The 21,873-nt window shown below is 35.9% G+C and overlaps 2 protein-coding genes across 5 annotated transcripts; both read left to right on the top strand.

The window, feature by feature from the left end:
- Window positions 1–54: 54 nt before the first annotated feature.
- Window positions 55–8,821, top strand: LOC129274664 (methylsterol monooxygenase 1-like). 3 transcript variants are annotated; one of them, XR_010295505.1, is made up of 8 exons: window positions 55–352; window positions 1,365–1,442; window positions 2,052–2,200; window positions 2,897–3,023; window positions 4,373–4,421; window positions 5,465–5,620; window positions 6,473–7,312; window positions 7,581–8,821. XR_010295505.1 is itself a non-coding variant. In XM_064108724.1 (7 exons), the coding sequence occupies exons 1-7, from the start codon at window positions 203–205 to the stop codon at window positions 6,616–6,618; spliced, it is 855 nt and encodes a 284-aa protein (XP_063964794.1). In that variant the 5' UTR covers window positions 55–202; the 3' UTR covers window positions 6,619–8,821. The 3 variants fall into 3 exon arrangements, 1 of the variants encoding a protein (XP_063964794.1); XR_010295504.1 differs by having other exon boundaries at window positions 6,473–7,330; XM_064108724.1 differs by having other exon boundaries at window positions 6,473–8,821.
- Window positions 8,822–11,915: 3,094 nt separating this feature from the next.
- LOC129275177 (uncharacterized) lies at window positions 11,916–21,728 on the top strand. Of its 2 annotated transcripts, none has more exons than XM_054911968.2 (5): window positions 11,916–12,131; window positions 15,902–16,078; window positions 16,722–16,868; window positions 18,021–18,092; window positions 19,286–21,728. In XM_054911968.2, exons 2-5 carry the CDS (start codon window positions 15,947–15,949, stop codon window positions 20,270–20,272), a joined length of 1,338 nt encoding a protein of 445 aa, XP_054767943.2. In that variant the 5' UTR covers window positions 11,916–12,131; window positions 15,902–15,946; the 3' UTR covers window positions 20,273–21,728. The 2 variants fall into 2 exon arrangements, with proteins under 2 accessions (XP_054767943.2, XP_063964504.1); XM_064108434.1 differs by lacking the exon at window positions 11,916–12,131 and adding an exon at window positions 15,368–15,768 and having other exon boundaries at window positions 15,814–16,078.
- Window positions 21,729–21,873: the final 145 nt, after the last annotated feature.

Here is a 21,873-nt window from a genome sequence, read left to right as displayed (position 1 = left end):
AGCAGAGAGTTGAAACCCGTACCCGGCAAGCTATTGATTAATTATTGATTTATTAACTACAGTTTATCTATTACAGCTGAGTGAACGAGTCTGAGGAAGAGGCACTTGTCACAACATAAATCTATCCACTGTCAGTGCTTCCATGCATGTTGCACGTACCGCGTCAATTAACATTCATCTGTAGAAGCGACTAAAATTAATAATGGCGGACATATTGAGCGCAATGCCGGTGGATGAAAACTACACAAGTAGTGTCTCATCAGTAGTGGGTTTTGAGCAGGCATGGAGATACATGACAGACAACTACACAAGGTTTCAGATAGCAGCCTTCGGATCTGGATTCTTTCATTTTGTAAGTTGCAATAATAATCACACGTAATTATCGAAACATATATGTTTCCTCTCAATCGGCCGGCTACCTTAATTGTCGACCTTTGATCAGTTACCCAGGACTATTATATTTGCTTTTAAGCGATAATTATAATCTTATCTGGATTTGGGTCTTGTCTCTCTGTCCATAATATTATGTCAAATTGATTGTTCACTGAATTGATCAAGAAATAAAAACAACATAAAAGTAGGCTAAGTTCCTCTAATTCAAAATAACCGAACTTTTTCATGAATAAAAAAATTGAGCAAATTACTTGGAAGAAGTATTTTCCAGACAAAATAGACGATTCCGTCAACTCTAAAATATATTTTCAGGACCAACATTTACCCACGATGACGAAAGATTCATGGTGTACACTATTCTTCTTCGCCATGGAAACCTAACATGCCTAAATAAGTTATAAAAACAGTCACCTTTAACAATTTCAACAAGATTTTTTTTCTGTGTTGAACCTCCACGAGGTAGTGAATTTTACATTTCTTATCATTCATTTCATAGTGTAATATTTAGACCATGGTAGTAATATTTCCTTTTTTATACGATTGACAACACTATGGAAGCTAACAACGCGTCTGGGTTTTTATTTAATAATCCCGTTTATTAACAATGCTAAAGAGTTATGCTGCCGTTTTCGACTCGCCTTACGGCCGCCGTATGGGAAATGTGACTGCGCCATTAGGCGGGCTTAAAATCGGAATAATATTCTACAGATTCATCCGTCGACCGTTATTCAGCATCAGAACATTAAAAAGGAAACAGAACATTAAAAAGGAAACAAAAGTAAAATCAACAAGTACAATTATCACTCTGTTGACCTTGAAAACAACATTATTCAACTGCTGCCCCTCAAATACGCCATTTTGATTTAGGGTGTATTAACTTAGGCTATAAAAATATGTTTACAATTCAGTGATCTCCGTAAAAGACAGATTTTCAATGAATACATTTTGTCTGTTTTCTTCCCATATTGTAGCTATCGTACATTTTGATTTCCTTACCATCTGTCGTCTTCCAGTTCATCCCTTATATGCAACGCTTCAAGATCCAGCAAGTAAGTTAATGAATTGATAATAACAATGTCGCATAACAAGCCGAAATTGTACTTATTGGTAAAAAAAATTAAAAGTCCAAATAATATTGCGGGCACAAGCTCCCATCCCACCATTAACACATTTGTCATGTTGGTAGTGAATTGACGAAATAGCTAACATAATGTCCCTCGTTTGTCGGCTCTTTCCCGACCCCCCCCCCCCCCCCCGAATGAAGTATGGGAGGCAATGCGTCCTCTTTTAAGGCAGCATAATAATTGAAATATCTATATATATAGTCATAGTCACATTAAAGACGTTTTCAAAGAATGATCTCCTTATAATATACAAAACACATTGTGTATACTCGAAAGCAAACACACACAAATGAAAATCAATTAGTGAAAAGATACGTCAAAACACATAGCTTAAAAAATAAAACTAAATAAATGATATTGTCAAACGTCGTAGTCGCACCAAGTCAGAAAGCGACTTCCGATCGATCTTACAGAGTGTACCTCCAACTGTCCAATGCCACACCATCAGCCGCGGTTTGGAGTCAACCGAGTTTCGCAAAGAATTGTCACTTTGAGGTTGAAATATTTTTTTCACTATATTTGTTTTAAATGTAGGATAAGCCACTGACTGGTGCCAATCAGTGGGAATGTATAAAGCTACTTCTTGTGAATCAGTTTGTTATACACATCCCCTTCTATCTTGGAGCGTACTACTACTGTGAACTCGTCAACCTTCCATTCACCTACGATACAATGCCTAAATGGTAAGTACATCTTTACTCGAAGTCATGCGATCTTTACTTTTACTTTCACAAGAAAAAACTCTCCTAAACGCCCTGGCCATACACTCTCGAAAATATCCCTAGCCAGACTATAGGGAATGAAATGCATTCCGGGTTTAAAATTGTTTACTCCCATTGACGCAAAAAGAGTCGAACTGGCCCAAACATGAATACATCGGAGTTTAATCAGGGTAATTCTTCCCTTTTTGACCTGGAACAGAGCAGGCTTTCTTAGGATGTAGGCCGGGGGCGGGGGTTAACTTCTGTTTCTTTCACAAGATTTGTTATCAGCCATTCTATCTTATAACATCCCGGATGCTGAAGTTCTATTTTAAGTGAACTCTTGCTTGTTTCAAACATGAAGAAATGTTCATCTAACAATATCAACCAGGGAATAACAACATTATTCTATTAAAGATGTGACATAATCACCCAGACATCTGCAAAACATAGGCCCCGATAATATTACAAGTACATCATTGACATTATCATATACCTTCTTTGGTACTGTATAAAAATTATCAATTACACTTCAAACGGGATAAAATCATGCAATTGAACAAAAAATCAACAAGTTTATTAGCAGGGGCTTGGGGACGATTTTTGAAGAGGGGTGCTGGTTCGTTTCTGAATTCTCACAAACGTATTGTTTATTTATTTTCTTCAATATATATATAGGTATGTTACCCTTGCTCATTGCTTCGCCTGTCTGGTGATAGAAGATACCTGGCATTATTTCAACCACCGTCTCCTTCATCATAAGAGCATCTATAAGTATATTCACAAACTACATCATACATGGCAGGTGAGTGGAAGAGACACCCCCCCCCTATAAGTATATTCACAAGCTACATCATACATGGCAGGTGAGTGGAAGAGACACACCCTCCCCCTATAAGTATATTCACAAGCTACATCATACATGGCAGGTGAGTGGAAGAGACACCCCCCCCCTATAAGTATATTCACAAGCTACAGCATACATGGCAGGTGAGTTGAAGAGACACCCCCCCCCCCTATAAGTATATTCACAAGCTACAGCATACATGGCAGGTGAGTGGAAGAGATGGCAGGTGAGTGGAAGAGACACCCCCCCCTATAAGTATATTCACAAGCTACAGCATACATGGCAGGTGAGTTGAAGAGACACCCCCCCCCCCTATAAGTATATTCACAAGCTACATCATACATGGCAGGTGAGTTGAAGAGACACCCCCCCCCCTATAAGTATATTCACAAGCTACAGCATACATGGCAGGTGAGTGGAAGAGACACCCCCCCCCTATAAGTATATTCACAAGCTACATCATACATGGCAGGTGAGTGGAAGAGACACCCCCCCCCCTATAAGTATATTCACAAGCTACAGCATACATGGCAGGTGAGTGGAAGAGACACCCCCCCCCCCCCCCTATAAGTATATTCACAAGCTACAGCATACATGGCAGGTGAGTGGAAGAGACACCCCCCTATAAGTATATTCACAAGCTACATCATACATGGCAGGTGAGTGGAAGAGACACCCCCCCCCCCTATAAGTATATTCACAAGCTACAGCATACATGGCAGGTGAGTGGAAGAGACACCCCCCCCCCTATAAGTATATTCACAAGCTACAGCATACATGGCAGGTGAGTGGAAGAGACACCCCCCCTATAAGTATATTCACAAGCTACAGCATACATGGCAGGTGAGTTGAAGAGACATCCCCCCTCCACCATGGTGTTATCATGACGTGAAAAAGGAGAGGGGGGGAATGAAGGATTGGGGCACAAAAAGGCTCCTAAATTCTTGTGCAAAAATTCTGATGTTTTCTTCCTTTCTTTTTTCATTTTCAATAAGAATTGAAGAAAAGAAATTTATAGATAAATATGAACACTGAAAGGCACCGATATATCTGAAATAGCCCCAAAATCAAAATGATAGAATCAAATTGGACAAACGGACCGATAATTCCGAATATTATCTGATTGTCGAAACGGTGAGGAAAAAACAATACTCACAGAATTCGCCTGATGAATTAATTGTCCACCACACAACCAATATTTGAAGTATATAATCAATAGTAAGACGCATATTTTATATCACGTCTGTCACGACGTTGCGATCACTTTATTAACAAAATGTTTATATATATTTTTTTTAATTGTTTAGTCTCCCTTTGGAATGGTGGCCGAGTATGCTCATCCAATTGAAACAATGGGTAAGATTGTCTTATTCAAACAATAGATCTGTAATCATGACGGTTAGAATAGTGGAAAGAAAATATTCCATCCACAGAATTCATTAAATGATAACGATGAACGCATACTTCCATTTAGAATACCGTTTTATTCTCCGATATATTATGCTTGCTATCCATTCCTCTTGCTTGATCTCAAGTTTGTATTTGATTTTGAAACATCAAAATGACTATTGAAATAAACTGAAATCCGATATACCAATGACATAATGATGAAGGACTTCATCATTCTTTTCACTTTGATGATCTGTATATATTCTGCAGTCACATGCAGGGACCCCCCCCCCCCTCCACTTTTTCTAAAACCGTGTACAAAAACGTAAAAATGACCATATGATTGTGATTTTTGTATTTGATTTTGAAACATCAAAATGACTATTGAAATAAACTGAAATCCGATATACCAATGACATAATGATGAAGGACTTCATCATTCTTTTCACTTTGATGATCTGTATATATTCTGCAGTCACATGCAGGGACCCCCCCCCCCCCACTTTTTCTAAAACCGTGTACAAAAACGTAAAAATGACCATATGATTGTGATTTTTTGCATGGTCAGCCCCCCCCCCCCCCCCCCACTTTGAAAACCGTTCCGCGGCCCCTGAGCCACATTTCCCATACGGCCGCCGTACGGCGAGGCGAAAACAACCGTTTTATTCAATTTTATTCAAACCACTTATTTAGCTGGTACAAAAAAAACTTAAACTGCTGTTTTCGACTCGTCATTAATAGACCCAATTTTATTTCATTTCCTACCATAGTATTTCAGGAAAAAATGTGATACCAAGACTTTTACCAGAAAGGTGAAGACAATAATTACACTAGACATGACAATTATAAAAAAAAAAATAATGTTCTATAAGTTTCGGCCAAAGACATTGGTTAAAATCATTCTGAGTTAGGAACATAAAAAGTACAATCACTTCCATAGAAAAAGTGATATACTTTATTATACTAATTTTCTTTATATGATAATCATTTATTTTTATTTGATGTTTCAGTGCTCGGTATGGGTACCATGTGGGGTATTCTGCTGTTTGGTGATCATCTAATCCTTCTATGGGTATGGATGTGGATTCGACTCATCGAAACCATTGATGTTCATTCTGGATATGATGTTCCACTCAACCCAATGCATCTATTCCCATTCTACGGAGGTAAGAATTTTAGTCAAATTCTGTTATCTATTTTTTTATTCATTTAGTTATCAATTGATTTATTACTTTTTTCTATTTATTCATTCAAATTATTCATTTATCGATTTATTTCATTTGTTATCTATTTAGACAATAGTTCTCTATTTCTTATAGCGTCTTTACTTTTATTTTCATCATGGGTGCGAGTGATCCCCCCCCCCCCGAAAAACGAGCTGAAAAAGCTGAAGAGTGTTAAAAGTTAAAATTGAATAGTTCCCATTGTTTTATACAGAGAAAAGTTCAAATAAGCTGAAAATCAAAGCCGAACTCTCACACCTCTGCTTCATTTGTTTTTTTTTCATTGTTCATTTTGATTATTCATTTATTTATTTATATATATGCATGTATGTATGAAATTACACTCTAAAAAACGAAGAGCTAATTTAGCTCTTAAAGAGCGTGTATAATGACTGCACTTCGGAGTGCTGATTTGTCTACTAGTTCAAATTTTGAAAGAGAAAAATCAGCACTCCGAAGTGCAGTCACTATACTATATACACGCTCTTGCTCTCCGTTTGTTAGAGTGCTATGCACTTATTTATTGTTTTATTCATGCAGTTGTACATTCATTTACTGATCTATCCATTTCATGTGCTAAATAACTATTCAAGTATTGAGTCATTTATTTATAAAAATGAATGAATGAATGAATTCAACTATATATTAGAAAAGCAACGAGTGGAGAGTAAGGGGGGGCACTCCCGTGAAAGAGTGAGACCCAGTATTATTATGTTGGTGCACGGATGGCAACATTTTCACAAGGTTAAACATCAATAAATGAATGAACCAATTGTTTTCTCTTTCACTGTTCAGGTGCCAAGTTCCACGATTTTCACCACATGAACTTCAACGGAAACTACGCCCCGACGTTCACTTGGTGGGATAAGATATTTGGAACCGATATTCAGTTTAAAGAATACTATGAAATGAAGGAGATAGAAGCTAAGAAACAGAAGTGATCATGATACTATGACATGAATGGGGTGGCGTCACTGAAGGGAAAGACCACACCCCCTCCCCCTCTATATGATTTTTCAAGTGATGAAAAAAAAATCGTTAATTGTAAAGTGAGAAGTTGGTCGTAGCACATAATTCCATATTCTTTTATTGGTAAGAAAATGACGTCACCGTAATATCACGGCGACGCTCCTATAAGAGGACAACAAAATCGAAAATTTGAAATGAACAGTACAGTTAAAAAAATGTGTGAATAAGATTTTTATATTTTCGAAATATATTTTTTTGATGTTCTGCAGAAGCAAAGAAATAGTGACAAAGATGAACAATTAAAATTGCAGAAGTATTCATGAATATTCTTGCTGCCTAAATAATTCCAAAAATGAATGAAGTATTACAGTTTGAATAAAAAGAGATATGTCACGGTTGGTCTTCATTTTAAATGAAAATTCATGAAAATGGTATAAGTGAATGACTATTAAAATAAGAATAAGAAGCAAAGAACCTTAGACAGTCAGGATTATCAATTTAAAAACTTGAATTCTCGTTAAAGGGATAGTCCGGGCTGAAAGTATGTATAGCTTAATAAATAGAGTAGAATTCACAGAGCAAAATGCCGAAAATTTTATCAAAATCGGATAACAAATAACAAAGTTATTGAATTTTAAAGTTTAGCAATATTTTATGAAAACAGTCGTCATGAATATTCATTAGGTGGGCTGATGATGTCACATCTCCACTTGTTCTTTTGTATTTTATTGTATGAAATTAGGTTTATTCAAATTTTTTCCTCCAAGAACTAGAAAAATTGGATTGACAATGATTTAGTACATTAAATATTTATTGCTGCAACTTATTTTATTATTAGGGAGACATATTATTCACACAAGTATGAAATGATGAAAAAATTATGATTTTATGTAATAACATAAGAAAACGGAAAGTGGAGATGTGACATCATCAGCCCACCTAATATATATTCATGACGACTGTTTTCACATGATATTGCTAAATTTTAAACTTCAATAACTTTATTATTTGTTATCCGATTTCGATGAAATTTTCGGCATTTTGCTCAGTGAATTCTACTCTATGTGTATTAAAATATATATATTTTCAGCCTGGACCATCCCTTTAATCAATCTTTACCTCGAGGAAATCGAGAAAAAAAAGCAGTTTGGTTTCGACGTTCAAAAAACAAACGATACTTCAATACACTATTCACACTATATAAGGAATATGGAAAAGCAATATACGTTCATTTTTCCAATCCAACTTGATTGTGGTAACGATCTCAAAATGAGTTCGAACAGAATCCAATTAAATGGCCACCCAAGGGTTTGTATGTATGAATAAAAGATATGTGCCAAATATATGTCCTTGTATACATTTTATTTTGTCTTTCCTTTGATTTCTCTCTCTCTTTATTCTGATATCAGTGTTAAATCGATAATTATTTCCATGGGAACCTACATGTATATGTTCTATACAACCTATGTTTTCAACAATTTCCTCATATTTCATGTCATACCATTTCTTTGTTGAAAAAATCATTGTTATTTTGGCCATTCTATTTTTATAAAATTATTTTCAAGATGAATAGTATTGTAGTGTATAGTTCATTTTGTCTAATGTGAAACATTCGAATACAAAAACCCTCAGAGTAGGTACAAAATATTATGTAGAAAGAGGGAGTTATGTTTTAAATATTGTTCCTGATTTAAAAAAAAAATAAGCGTAACATTTTATCAGAGAAGTAGATCATTGGACAGTATTATTTTTCGATTGGAAGAAAGACAATGTGCATGAGGCACTCGAAACGAGAAGAATAAAAACAAAGAATATAAATTATCAGATCTGGAGCAAACATTTTCATCAGACGATTAGTTTGCAATGCAAGCCATCTCGTTTGAAGAAAGTGCATTGGATTTTACTCCAGCCTAACAGCGGCCCTGACCGTGCTGGTTTATACTTAAAGGACAATCAAGTGGTGTTATGTTGGACTTGTATCAAGGAACATTTTGTCGATTAAAGTTCAGTAAGGGTCTGTGTCTGTATTATAAGCGTCAATTAAGTTGAAAATTGAAAGAGTACTAATTGGTTCTTTGATATTTAACCAGTTTGATTGGGAATCGTAAAATTGCATTCTCTTTAATAACGCCTCCCACATTTATCATTTTTGAATAAACATGAAATGCAATGAAATAGGTATACTGGAGCCATTTCTTTCAAATGAGGTGAATTATAACAATACGTATGAGACCGTTTCGATGTGTGGACTGTGTGATCAAATATTGCTTTATTAGAAGAATGAAATTTATTTCACAGTATGAAAATATTGCTTAAAGGAAAGTAGAATTATTTATACATCCTTTCTAAAAGTAAACGATGGGCACATCGCGAGGTGAGTCAAAGCTGGTTTCATAGACCGCTTCGAGCGTTCTACACGTTAACTTCTGGTTTCCATTAAAGCGGTTTGAGATTGCATGAGAACAGGGCAATTTATACTTTAAAGGTCAGGTCTAATCAAGAGAGAAAATCGAACAAGCATAACGCTGAAAACTTAATAAAAAACGGATGTAAAATAAGAAAGTTATGACATTGAAAAAAATCGCTTATTTTTTACAATAAAAAGTTATTACGCACAACTCAGTGAAATGCAAATGAGAGAGTCGACGCCCCTCACTGTTTTCTTTTTTTATTCTTATTTTTTTAATCATACAATATTTTCATCTTTTAGAGATTTGATAATAGGACTAACTTGACTGAACCACAAAATGTAAAAAGAAAATATATAGGGACAATGAGGAGAATTTCATAAACGTGAGTGGGTGACGTCATCAGTCCCCAGGTTATTTTGCATACAGACCTGGGACCTGTTGCAATTAATCGCAACTCTAAAAATCATGCGCAACTTGATTTTCAACCAATCAACAGCGCGCATTTGGGACTTGCGATTGATATTTTGGCTTGCGTTTAAACGCAACTCTCGTTGCAGAAAGAGTTGCGTTTAAGCGCAAGCCAAAATATCAATCGCAAGTCCCAAATGCGCGCTGTTGATTGGTTGAAAATCAAGTTGCGCATGATTTTTAGAGTTGCGATGTGTATAATTCATAACTGTTCTGTGAATCATAGCTTTCTTATTTTACATCCGATTTTGATAAAATTTTCATTTTTATGCTTGTTGGATTTTTCTCTTTTATTCAAATCAACTTTTTGTTGGGGTGAATCTGTACTTTATTCTCCAATTATTTTCTCTCCTTGTCAGCTAACCTGTATCATGGTTCTGATTCCTACGATTGATTGGATTGATTATTGTATTTGATCAATGGTAAATATCAGCTCTATATGATCAATCAATAAGGTTTATGATTCATGTCTTCAATTGGATCTATCTACACTCTGAAAACTGAATCTATAATCAAGCCTATAATATCAGAGGGTCGTTTAAATTAATTTCTACAAAACGCGAAGTTCTTGTCAAACGGATTATCTTGTCATCTATAATAACGTAATTTATTTTCAAAAGCGTTTTATTTTTCACATAGACATTTTATTAGTATTAGTATCCCTCTAAGGTTAATGTTAAAATTGAATGGAATGGATCGCGTGTAAAATAAAACAAACAGATTGTTGCTAAAATAGGCCTACAGTTATGATGACAATTACAAAAAAATAATCAAACGAAAAGTCATTATAGGTCTACAACAGCTAGGGCAATTCCATAAAATATGTACGTCCGACCACATGACACCTTCATTTTTTTCTCTCTCTGATTTCTTGTTCTTTTGACAGTCTGTTATGTTCTCAAAGGACCATGACTTGGTCAGTTTATGAAGTGAAGTAGAAAAATGGGGGCCGGACCCGGACGTACGAAAAGGTGGACAATTTTAGGGAATTGCCCAACAGAAAAATTGTAATTCGATATTGATGTTGAGACCAAATCGATTGAAAGCTCGACTTCCCGAGTTTCAACACACACACACAGTTCAATTATGCAACATAATCACAATATACTGTTCTTAAAACATCAAATTAAATATGACTTAAAATGTCAGACGATTTTGAGCCTGGATGATAACCCATTAGAATAAATATGTTTTAATCTCTTCCTATACGGAGTTACATTTTGATTTTGATTCCCTTGTTATCCCTCGACCAGCGCTGATGTCGCGTCGTTATAGCTAGGGAGAACTACCCCTCAAGATAAACTTACTCTGGTTGTCCTAAATATTGTTATAATACACAGTATTCATGGTATTACGACAAATTAGCAATCAATATCCGTTTTTCATAATTGAATTCTTATGGTCTTGATTCCAGAATCAAATGAACACTATAATATAAATACTATATAAATTAAAATCAATATGTACCCAAACAAAATATTCCCGGCATTATCAGACAATAATAGATAGGCATTCCAATTGCCAAGATGCATTAATCAGCGAATTATCATTCCAAAATAAGTCATTAGGCCGACTATTTCTCAGAGGCAGTTGTGTAGCATCGGGGTGTGGCAAGCTTGTAATCGGGCACCTTAATGATTTACGCCAATCAATCCCGCCGTCAGCGTCAGGGATATAAACCTGCTCATGCATTTGGATATATACTGATATATAATAATAATTGGCATTTATATAGCGCTTTATCAATCTACGACTGTTCAAAGCGCTTCACAATTATTATTACCCGGTCACTGTATTCATAGCATTTCAAGCAGCCTGTTAGGCGCAAACTTGCTAAACCAACCACAATGACGGTTGTTTCCTACCGGTACCCAATTAGCACCTGGGTGAGAGTGGCAAAGTGTGGATTGACGCCTTGCCAAAGGACGCTAGACCATGGTGGGATTCGAACACACGACCCTCTGATTACAAGGCGAGAGTCAGAACCGCTACACCACGGCGCTTCCATTGTATACGCGCGCGGTCCTTAATTCGATCGTACTAGTATTCAACAAAAACCATATTAGCCAACGCCCTATATGGAATTCCGTTCCTTAGCAGACATAGCAATTTTTTCCGCTTTATGCTGGACAAAAGAGGCAATCCGTACATTCAAATTGTACAATTTCCTGCATTGCGGAGACGGTCCCTAACAGAGATCAATAGACACTATACAAAACAGACCGATCCGAGCTTTTGTCATGCACCGCACACCGCGAGTAACGTTCGCACGATACAGACGATCCCTTTGTCGACCGCATGCGAGTAACCTTTACCCGGGCTGCTTTCTGGTCTCTGATTGGCGCATTCCTTACCGCTAAGCTTCGGTGCTTCGTTATCGCTTCCCCTTCATAACTGCTGTGTGCGGTTGGCAGTTATCCTGGGCCAGGTAGATGTATTCCAATACACACACACACATAGCCGGAATGAATAACAAGCACAAATCCTCAATATATCGCACAGTCAGGCAATAGTAGTAGTACAGGTTAAGCTACAACCACATGTACATCTAACACGGGTAAATATACAACCGCTAAAAAGCTGACTGGTGCAGTACCAACTTATTCGTGAGTATATTTTATAAAAGTAAAATATTGAGTTATTTGTACAATTCTAAAGCAATATGTGCATGATCATTCATGAATATGAGATAGAGTCTACTGCTATGTGGTCGATAATGTGCTTCCCGCGTGCATTTTTAATTTTCAACATGTTCAAGTTGAGACGAGGTAGGTTTTGAGCTATTATACACACATACATAGATTATCTATCAGATTTCATGTCGCTGCTTGGATATAGGTTTGGATTCAATGTTGTCATGGGCGGATATCAGTCTGAAATATTATCTTTTTTTTTAGAATTGGGGCCAATGCAATGGTATAAGTTATCGACCTAAAATTACATTGTTGATTCATGACCGCGCACAACTGCGCCCATGTAAATCACTATAACATGCATCGTTAATTGCATGCAAAGGCCATGGGAGCGTTTAACATTTCAGTCGTCCGACAGGCAGGGGCGGATCCAGCTTTTTATAAAGGGGGGGGTTGGGGTGGTATGCGAGGGAGCGTAGCGACCGAGTCCAAGCGAGCGGAGCGAGCGAGGGGGGAGGGTGTGGGAGGGGGGTGTCCCCCCTCCCACAGTAGGGAAAATTTTTGAAAAATAAATACATAGAAATAGAATAAAATAAAATTACAAGTTTAAAAAAAAAGATAAGATTTAAAAAAATGGTCCCCGGATTTTTTTTTGGGGGGGGGTTGCAACCCCCCAACCCCCCCTCTAGATCCGCTTCTGGACAGGTTGTCAGGTCTGACAACTTTCCTCAATTTTGATTGGCTGAGAAGCTCAGTTCCTAAGGTAACTGTCGGACAAGGCGAATAGTCCTTTCATATAAAACGCTCCCGTGTTCAAAAGCTTGTCTGATCATGGACATGGTCTGATGTAAATGGTGACCTTGTGGAAAAGAATACTACCCCACTTTATCGCGTATAAATTGGGCAAGGTGGTATGAGGTAAATAAATAACAGGACGCTTTAGGCATTGAGCTATTACAGAAAGCTCCATGCTTTAGGTGTTGCGTAATAAGCCATGCAGTTTGTAGTTCCATTCTCTGCGCATGATCAGAAGATTTTGCGCATGATCAGAGGAAGGTCATTGGTACTAAAGTGACATGGTGGTTTAAAATTCAATGAGATGAGCACCAACTTTGATGTCTTGATTATTCATATATTCTTTTGAATTGTATTTTTCATTTACATCCACAAAAAACAATGCGTCCACGAATATGACTGGTTCACAGTTTGCCAAGTACATTATTGTACATCATTCTCTAATATGCATTCAAAGTAGAGATGCAACAAATACCTTCATAGAGTGTTCATTGATGCGCTATTCTTATTAGAATAGCGCATCAATAAACACTCTATGAAGGTGATTAATCACCTGGGGAGCGTTTCATGAAAGGACTTGTCAGACGTTTTATCCGACAAGTACTGTTTTATCCGACAGTTACTATGGCAACAGTGCCTCTCGGCCAATCATAATCGAGGAAAGTTGTCAGACCTGGCAACTTGTCGGACGAAAATGTTAATGAAACGCTGCCCAGGTCTATTCAATTTCTTAATTCTGCTTTATAAGGCATGCTTACGTAATATCTTGCTTTGAAATCTGCCTATCATAATGAAAGAAATGTAAGGTCATTTGACCAAAATTGTCCATAAAGTAACTACGAACTGGCTATTGTAATCCCCTTTTTTGACAATAAAGACAAGTTTTGTGACAATTAAGACAAGTGGAAAAAGAGAATAGTGAAACGACCAGTAATCTACCCTCTGTGCTCCCTTTCCTCCCTTGATTCTTCGTGTTGTTCAGACAGGAAGCTGGGTATTCCCGACTGAAAGTTTCTGGTCACATACGTGATATGAGCTGGAGACTGGAAAGTCACATTATACTGTGTGAAATGGGTCTTCGTATTACATATAGGGAATTTCACACAGCTACCTTAAGACGGGGGAAATTTCCATAACATAATAATCAATTGACAAATTCTTCAAAAATAATAATGTCGCCTATTAGTATTTATTCTCGCCAGACTTTGATTTATACGCTTTCTTCTGTTCTTGTTTTTAACAAAATAAACTTGCCGTTGAGTAAAATTAATTTCATTTACTTCTAGATCGATTATTATTCCCTCTTTCATAAGTTGCGTTCATACAGTGAACAATATCAGTTTAAGACTTCCCTAAAAATGTATATGTTTAACTTGTAATGAATTCAGTGCCCAACACTCTTTACTTACTTTCTAATTTCTTTCCTTAATTTCATCCAAGTGCATAGGGACATGCGTTGCTATGTGTTATGCGCTATAAAGAACTGAATATTATTATTAATACTATTTATTTATTTATCTATTTATTCAATTAATTCATTCATGATGGGATACATGTGTAGAAGCTTGAATAAGGTTTAAAGAAAAACAAGAAAGGCGTTGCCTATCTAACCTATGCACTATGCAGAATTGTTCTCAATACTTTTACATTTTATTTCATTTATTTATTTTTCTTCTACATAAAAATAAGACATTTTACATGAATAAATCAGAAATGTATATCATTGAACATAAAATCACTTGTAGAACATGGATTATCATTGAAAGTAAAAATGCTTGAAAATATGACAAACCGAAACAAATATTAGATACATAATCATATTAAATGAGCAGAATGTGTGACAACGAATTAATAAAAGCAAACGCTTTTTATAATATATGATCAATAAGAAAAAACGATGATAAGTGGGGAAAATTGTGATGATGATGGTGATTATACCTTGGTCACATTTGATCTACGGCGGCCGTACGGCGAGTTGAAAACAGTCGTTTTAACATTTTTTGTACCAGCTGCATATAGGTGGTTTGAATTAAAATTAACAAAACGGCTGTTTTGGACTCGCCGTACGGCCGCCGTAGATCAAATGTGACCAAGGTATTATTAATGACGATGATATGATGATGGAGGTGATGGTGGTGGTGGAAAAGGAAAAGATTATGACACAGAAAGTTTTCCTGGCATATTCCGATAGTAATATTACTTCCACTTTAAATGAATGTGGGGAACAAGAAGGTTGAAAGGAATAATCATATAATTATTCCTTAATTTAATAAATAGGCCTAAAGTGGACTCGTGCATTCATCACCAATTCCGTTCTTTTGGACAAAGTCTCGGTTTATTTGAAAACCATGTAATCTTCAAAAGGCTATAAAAACTTCATTTTTTTATCCAAATTCTGATGGAATTTTTTATTTCAATCTATACTTGTATAACTCATCAGTTTTCTTTCGAATGTGCTTGATTGAGCCGAGGGCAAATATTTTTTTTTATTTCAAATCGATAAAATTATGAAATATACAAACAATTAGGTGATAATAGCCAAAACCGAATACAAATTAGCAACTTAGAAACACTTTTACTCTCGATAACAGTGTGGGATAAATATAAATGACAACCCAAATCCCAATGGATTCTTCTCCGAGATGATTGTCACCCAGAGTATTTTTAATTAGGAGGTTTATACTCGAAGATGAGATTTGCAAAGATTTTCTTCACCACAGGGAAAAAGAGTATATGATTCAATCCAACCCAATATACATGTACTTCTTAGCTGCTTGCCTGACATCCCAATTAGTTACAAAAACATCCTTTACCCGTCATAATGCCCGTATAATCATTTATTTTAATTTTGTAATAGAAGTCACCTTTCATTTTGGTTTAAATATCCTAATTATCTCAATTATATATGTGTAACTATATACAATTATATATTCAAATTGATATTTCAGATTGGCTACATTCTTGTGATACATGCATTCCATCATAATCCCGAAATGTTCAAGTCGGGTTTTCAACCAGTGTGTGTCCTATATCAAGGTAATCAGTCTCCCTTTGATGGAAGCTGCCAGTTGGTTTGCCGACATCAGATTCAACAAGAAGACATTAACACAGGAGACACAGTTACGGTAATTATTTTTTTCTTTCTTAAAAATAAATCATTTTGATACAAACGATGTGTACAAATATCAAGCAAAATCTAACATCTTCTTTTCAACAATGCACAATTTTTTACCCATGTTTTCTTAGCATCGACGAATAATACCCAACTCATGAAGTGAGAAAATTCCGATTTCTTTTCAAATTAAAGTTGACAAAAATTCTTTTTACATTTCTGCTTACTTTCTCATTCAATCTTGCCACGGCATCATTGACCTTTTCAAGGTCAAGTCCACCCCAACAAAAAACGAGAAGTCAAACAAGCATAAAACTGAAAATTTCATCAAAATCGGGTGTAAAATAAGAAAGTTATGACATATTAAAGTTTCACTTATTTTTCACAAAACACAACTCAGTGATATGCAAATGAGGGAGTCGATGATGTCCCCCACTCACTATTTGTTTTGTTTTGTATTGTTTGTATTATACAATATTTCAATTTTTAGTTTTATGCTTGTTTGACTTTTCTCTTTTTATTCAATCAGTGGAATCATCAATCATTTAATTATCGGCCAACATCTAATTCCACAATTAATATTATTTCCTTTCAATCTTCTAATTTTTTTATGATACCATAATGTTCCATTGTCTCTTTTAATCACCATATATTAGGTGATAGATTTAGGTGGCTCTAACGGAAGTGGGACGGCTGGTGCCAAGAATGAAGGACCTCCCATCAGACAAGGCATTGTCATGGGTCAGGAGATGGTCTCTAGTCTGATTGCAGCTCAATTCAAAACCAAACTGCCAGAAGAAACGGTATGTAATTACATGTATACATGTAATGATAATCAGGGACTCAATCAATCCAGGGGTGGGGGCGTCGTGGTCTAGTGGTTAAGACTCCCGTCTTTCAATCTGAAGGACGTAGGTTCGATGCCAAGCCATGGCGTGTTTCATTTATCCAAAATGTGCTGTGTGCACCAGACTAGCTTAGCCAGGGTAATACAGGAGCGCCTTGAGCACCTAGCAAGGTGGATACGTGCGCTATACAAATCCTATATTATTATTAAAAACATGAGTCGCAGCCAAATGGCTGAACTGGTCGTGTATACAAAGTACAAACAAAAAATAGACTCATTACATATTTCAAACATTAAACAGCGACATTTGTACACGAGATAGGAAATGAGTACTTAATAAGGCAAGAGTAATTTTACAGGCAACAAAAAGATAAGTGGTAAAATATGAATGATAAAAACAATGCAAGTTTTGAATGATCATTAAAAATGCATGTAGGCCTATAGTACAGATATTGAATTAAAGTGTTGCATTCCTCATTGATGCTTAACAATTGATATTGCAAGTATTTGTGATATAACTTTCAAAAGAGTAATGGGCTCCTTGATTGGGCATTGTTTTATTCAAAAGATCTACAACATATGATACGGGGCTATTGTGGTCACAATTTGTTTTGCATTTGAATTACTGATATCTAGGAGTTTGACAAAGATTGATAATTAAGTTTTTTTCCATGTCAAGAATGAAAATTCAAACCATAGTGCATCATCACATAGGTTGCGATTTATAGAGGCCGTTTAAATCTGTGGTTTTAAATCAACAGCAAATGCATAACTCACATGCAAGATTCAAGAAAAACAAACAATTTAACCGAACTCACATACATGTACTAAGTGTAGGCCTGTATGTTCAGAAATATATTTTCTGCAAACTTCTCTTTAAATCAGTTATGACTTATGATACTCTTTATGTAGTATCATTAGAACTCATATTTCAGACAATTACTGGGATATAACTTAATATTTTCAACTATGTTTGCGGGTACCATAAAACAGCTAGTAGGTTTGAATTCAAATTGAGGTTAAACTGCAAGATAGGAATACAGTTTCTCATCCATATTAAAATGTATAAATATTCAAGGGTAACATTTTCATCACTATTTCTTTGCAGAGTCCATTTCAGAACAAAAGGAGAAAGATGTCTGACGAGCAAGATAACTCGAAAGATGAGAAAGACAAACTAGTAGGTTTTTTTTTAAGAGAACATTAAGGGAGGATCAGGTTACAAATTGTCTTTAAAAAATCATAAGGTGCAATATGGTAATTCACTAACAAGGAGCAGTTGCCACTGGGCCTCTCCCTACAAATTAAATGTTTTACAAATTCTGTTTTCATTCCTTTTTCATTGAATAGTGTGGAAAAATCCTGTATTTGTGCCCCCCCCCCCTCCCCCCCCCAAAAAAAAAATTGTTTGTGAATAGTTTATAGCATCCCATATTAGTGCCCCACAACATAACTGAAATTATGACTCAAACTATGGATAGCCAATTGTGACCTAAATCTTTCACAGTAGAGGTTCAATGTAATTGTATCAGCTCATTTGACTCTGCTCTGGAAGGATAAATAAGATAGATGTCCTCACCACTAAAGGATTGGAAAAGATCACAGTAAAAATGAGCATATCATGTAAATAAAATTATGATGCTTTTAGCTTTCCATAATTTTAGCACAGAGTTAGACCATGGTGTATAAAAATAAACCCGAGATCAGAATACGGGCCAATGAATGTGATCAAAGGACAAGTCCACCCCAACAAAAAGTTGATTTGAATAAAAAGAGAAAAATCCAACAAGCATACCACTGAAAATTTCATCAAAATCGGATGTAAAATAAGAAGGTTATGACATTTTAAAGTTCGCTGAATTTCACAAAACAGTTATATTCACATCCTTGTCGGTATGCAAATGAGGAGTCTGATGACATCACTCACTCACTATTTCTTTTGTATTTTATTATATGAAATATGAAATATTCCAATTTTCTCCCTGTTGTCGTGTGAAACAACGATTAATTCCTTCCTGAACATGTGCAACTGGCATTGTTTAATACTATATGGTTCAATCAAGTTGGTCCTTCTTGTCAAATCTGTAAAAAATGAAATATTGTATAATTCAAACAATAAAAAAACAAAAGAAATAGTGAGTGAGGGACATCATCAACTGTCTCATTTGCATGTCACTGAATCGTGCATATCACTGTTTTGTGAAAAATAAGCGAAAGTTTGAAATATCATAACTTTCTTATTTTACATCCGATTTTGATGAAATTTTCAGCATAATGCTTGTTTGATTTTTCTCTATTTATTCAAATCAAAATTTTTCTGGGGTGGACTTGACCTTTAATTAATGGTCATTGTGCTATTTTCATTGCAAACAGGAGATGAGCCTGCTTCGAAGTGTCAATTCAACTGTGCATGCGCTAAGTAATGAGGTCGCAAGGCAGTCCAAGGAGCTTGCTCACATAAAGCAACGACAAATCCAGATGATGAATCTCCTTGATGGGGTGTTCAGGAAACGAGAAGTCACATACATGGGAGAGTCATCTTCAACATCGTCTGTAGTTCATGTCCAAAATCGGGAGGAGGAGTCAACAGAATCAGGGCCAGTCATATCATCTGTTCGGTCCACTGCTGCAGGAACTGGTGGCAAAGTGATGAACATTAAATCTGAGATCCATGCAAGAAGTTCACCTGTACCTTCACAAGGTAGTGAGTCATTTGAGGAGGGTTTGTACTCGGTGGTCAAACTGTCCCCAGAACAGGAGCAAGGATGGGAGGAAGACCCGGGTGCACCTTCAACAGCTGGAGACAAACCCCGGTATCTTGAAGGGACAGTTTTAGACAACAAAGGGCAGTATATTGAGAAGATAACAGCAGAAGACAAGAACAATCAATTTGAACAGTCAGTCCTAGACAACAAGAAGCAGTATCTTGACCAGATATTTAAAAACTGGCGACGTGGTGATAATGTCGAGATCGGAAACTACAGTCTTAAGGTGATGATGCCCGTTACTGAGCTTGAAGATATTCTGTACAAGACGAACAATGCTACCAGCTTCGCTTATCGCTTGGCCGGGAAGTGCTTCACATCAAGGGAGATGTTGGAGGGCAACACAAGAGGTGGAGGATTCCGCATGGATGGAGAGGTCTTCAAGCAACTGAATCCGGACGTTGTGGAGATGATCGGAGGAGAGGTGAAGAAACGCTTTCCATTCAGTGATGAAGCTTTGCTTTCTCGTATTGTAAGGAATGCCATCAATGAGAGGGCACGTAATGAAAGGAAGAAAAAAGCTAGATTCAACGCACACAAGTTTGAAGAGGAGAGCTCACCACAAATAATCACTGACTCAGATACTTTTGAATAATGTTTCAGTTAAAGGAGACATCAGGTTGAATTCTTCTAAATTACAGCAAGAAACTATATGTACAAATTGTATGTAACTGAGTCAATCATTAACTGAGTACTGCAATATTTGCAGAGATGCCAACCCTCTCAAATCTATTGTAAGGTTTCGGAAAAGTAGCCCCACCTCTCTTGCTTACCATCACCAGCTGAATCATCATGAAATATGTTAAATCTTTTATTATTTTTTAAAAACATGCATGAGATGCATATTTTAGATTTTTTAATGACATTTTTATGTTAAAATAGTGATTTTTAAAATATTTCTTAAACATGTCAACTGATGCAAAATAATTTTCAAAGGTTGGCATTTCTGTCTTTGAATAGCAAATTAGTGGCGGCAATTTTAGACCATTCAAGCTAAAAACTAAAGTCCAGATTACAGGTCAAAGTATTTCAGTCATATTGAGTCTTATTATTATGTATCATTTGAAATCTTTCTACTTTCCAGACTGTTAATCATGGACCATTACAAAAGTGAATATATTTATTGTCAGTTCATTCTAGAATTAACAAAAATATTCATAATGCAGCACTGATAACATGAAGCTCCAAATCCAAGTTTATTCCTACTGATGCTTGAAGCTTAATACAACTCAGATACAATGTATTTCTCTTAGGTAACAAAATAGGTTTCAAAGATCTTCTAACAATTTATGAAATATTCTTTTTGACTTGCTAAGCTCCATCTCTGAAAAAAGAGCTCCTGGTGCCTGCTGCATAAAATCAAAACTCTGGCAATTTTTTTTAAGATTCAGTGTGATTTTCTTTGTTTACTAAGGAGATTATGCAAATTTCTTGTAGAAAAAATTATGGTATGGATGGATTTCCATAGAGTTAGGTTTGATTGGATCAATCGTAACTCTTTGTAAGAAGGGGCCCAGGTCTGCCTCAGTAGACATGTGGATACTCACAAAGCAAAAATCCATTCAAAGTCAAGTTCATTTATCCAACAACAAATTACAAGAGTTTTCTCATCAGATATGTTGTTGTTGTTGTTGTTTTAGCTTATACGGCGCGTATCATTCATTAGTGAATATTTGTGCCATATATATATATGTTTGTTCTATAGCCTGTCCTCCAGACTTATGGATTATTCAACTCTGCCACAGCATCAGATAGACTCAGTATCCTACGCTATATTTTCATATGTAACTTCAATGTTTTTTATCCAACTGTTCTTTATGATTTGTTTTTATTTATGGAGAAGGGAAGATTTGCAGATACTACACAATAAGCACAGTCAATTTGCAAGTTGTGCCTCTTTCTATGATATCCCTTTATTAGATGAAAGTGATGAGAAACTCATTTTTTTCTTTACTTACATGTATCATTTTTTTATCAGAATCAATATGCCAGACGAATCATTTTCTTTGCTCTAAAAATAGTAAAAATAAAAAATACACTCATAAACTAAAGCAGTTTAAAGAAATTTATTGTTTGTTTTTTATCCTGTTGAGAAAAAATCTACTTTTTTTTGTGACTGATATCATGCACATTTATACCCTAAGAAGGGCAAATTTGCATCCTTTACATTAATGAGGGTTTAAATTTGAACCTTTC

Source organism: Lytechinus pictus, chromosome 13 (genome assembly GCF_037042905.1).
Source record: "Lytechinus pictus isolate F3 Inbred chromosome 13, Lp3.0, whole genome shotgun sequence".
In the NCBI taxonomy this organism is placed as follows: domain Eukaryota; kingdom Metazoa; phylum Echinodermata; class Echinoidea; order Temnopleuroida; family Toxopneustidae; genus Lytechinus; species Lytechinus pictus.
The sequence above is the reverse complement of the archived record's forward strand: the minus strand, read 5'-3'. Positions and strand labels throughout refer to the sequence as shown.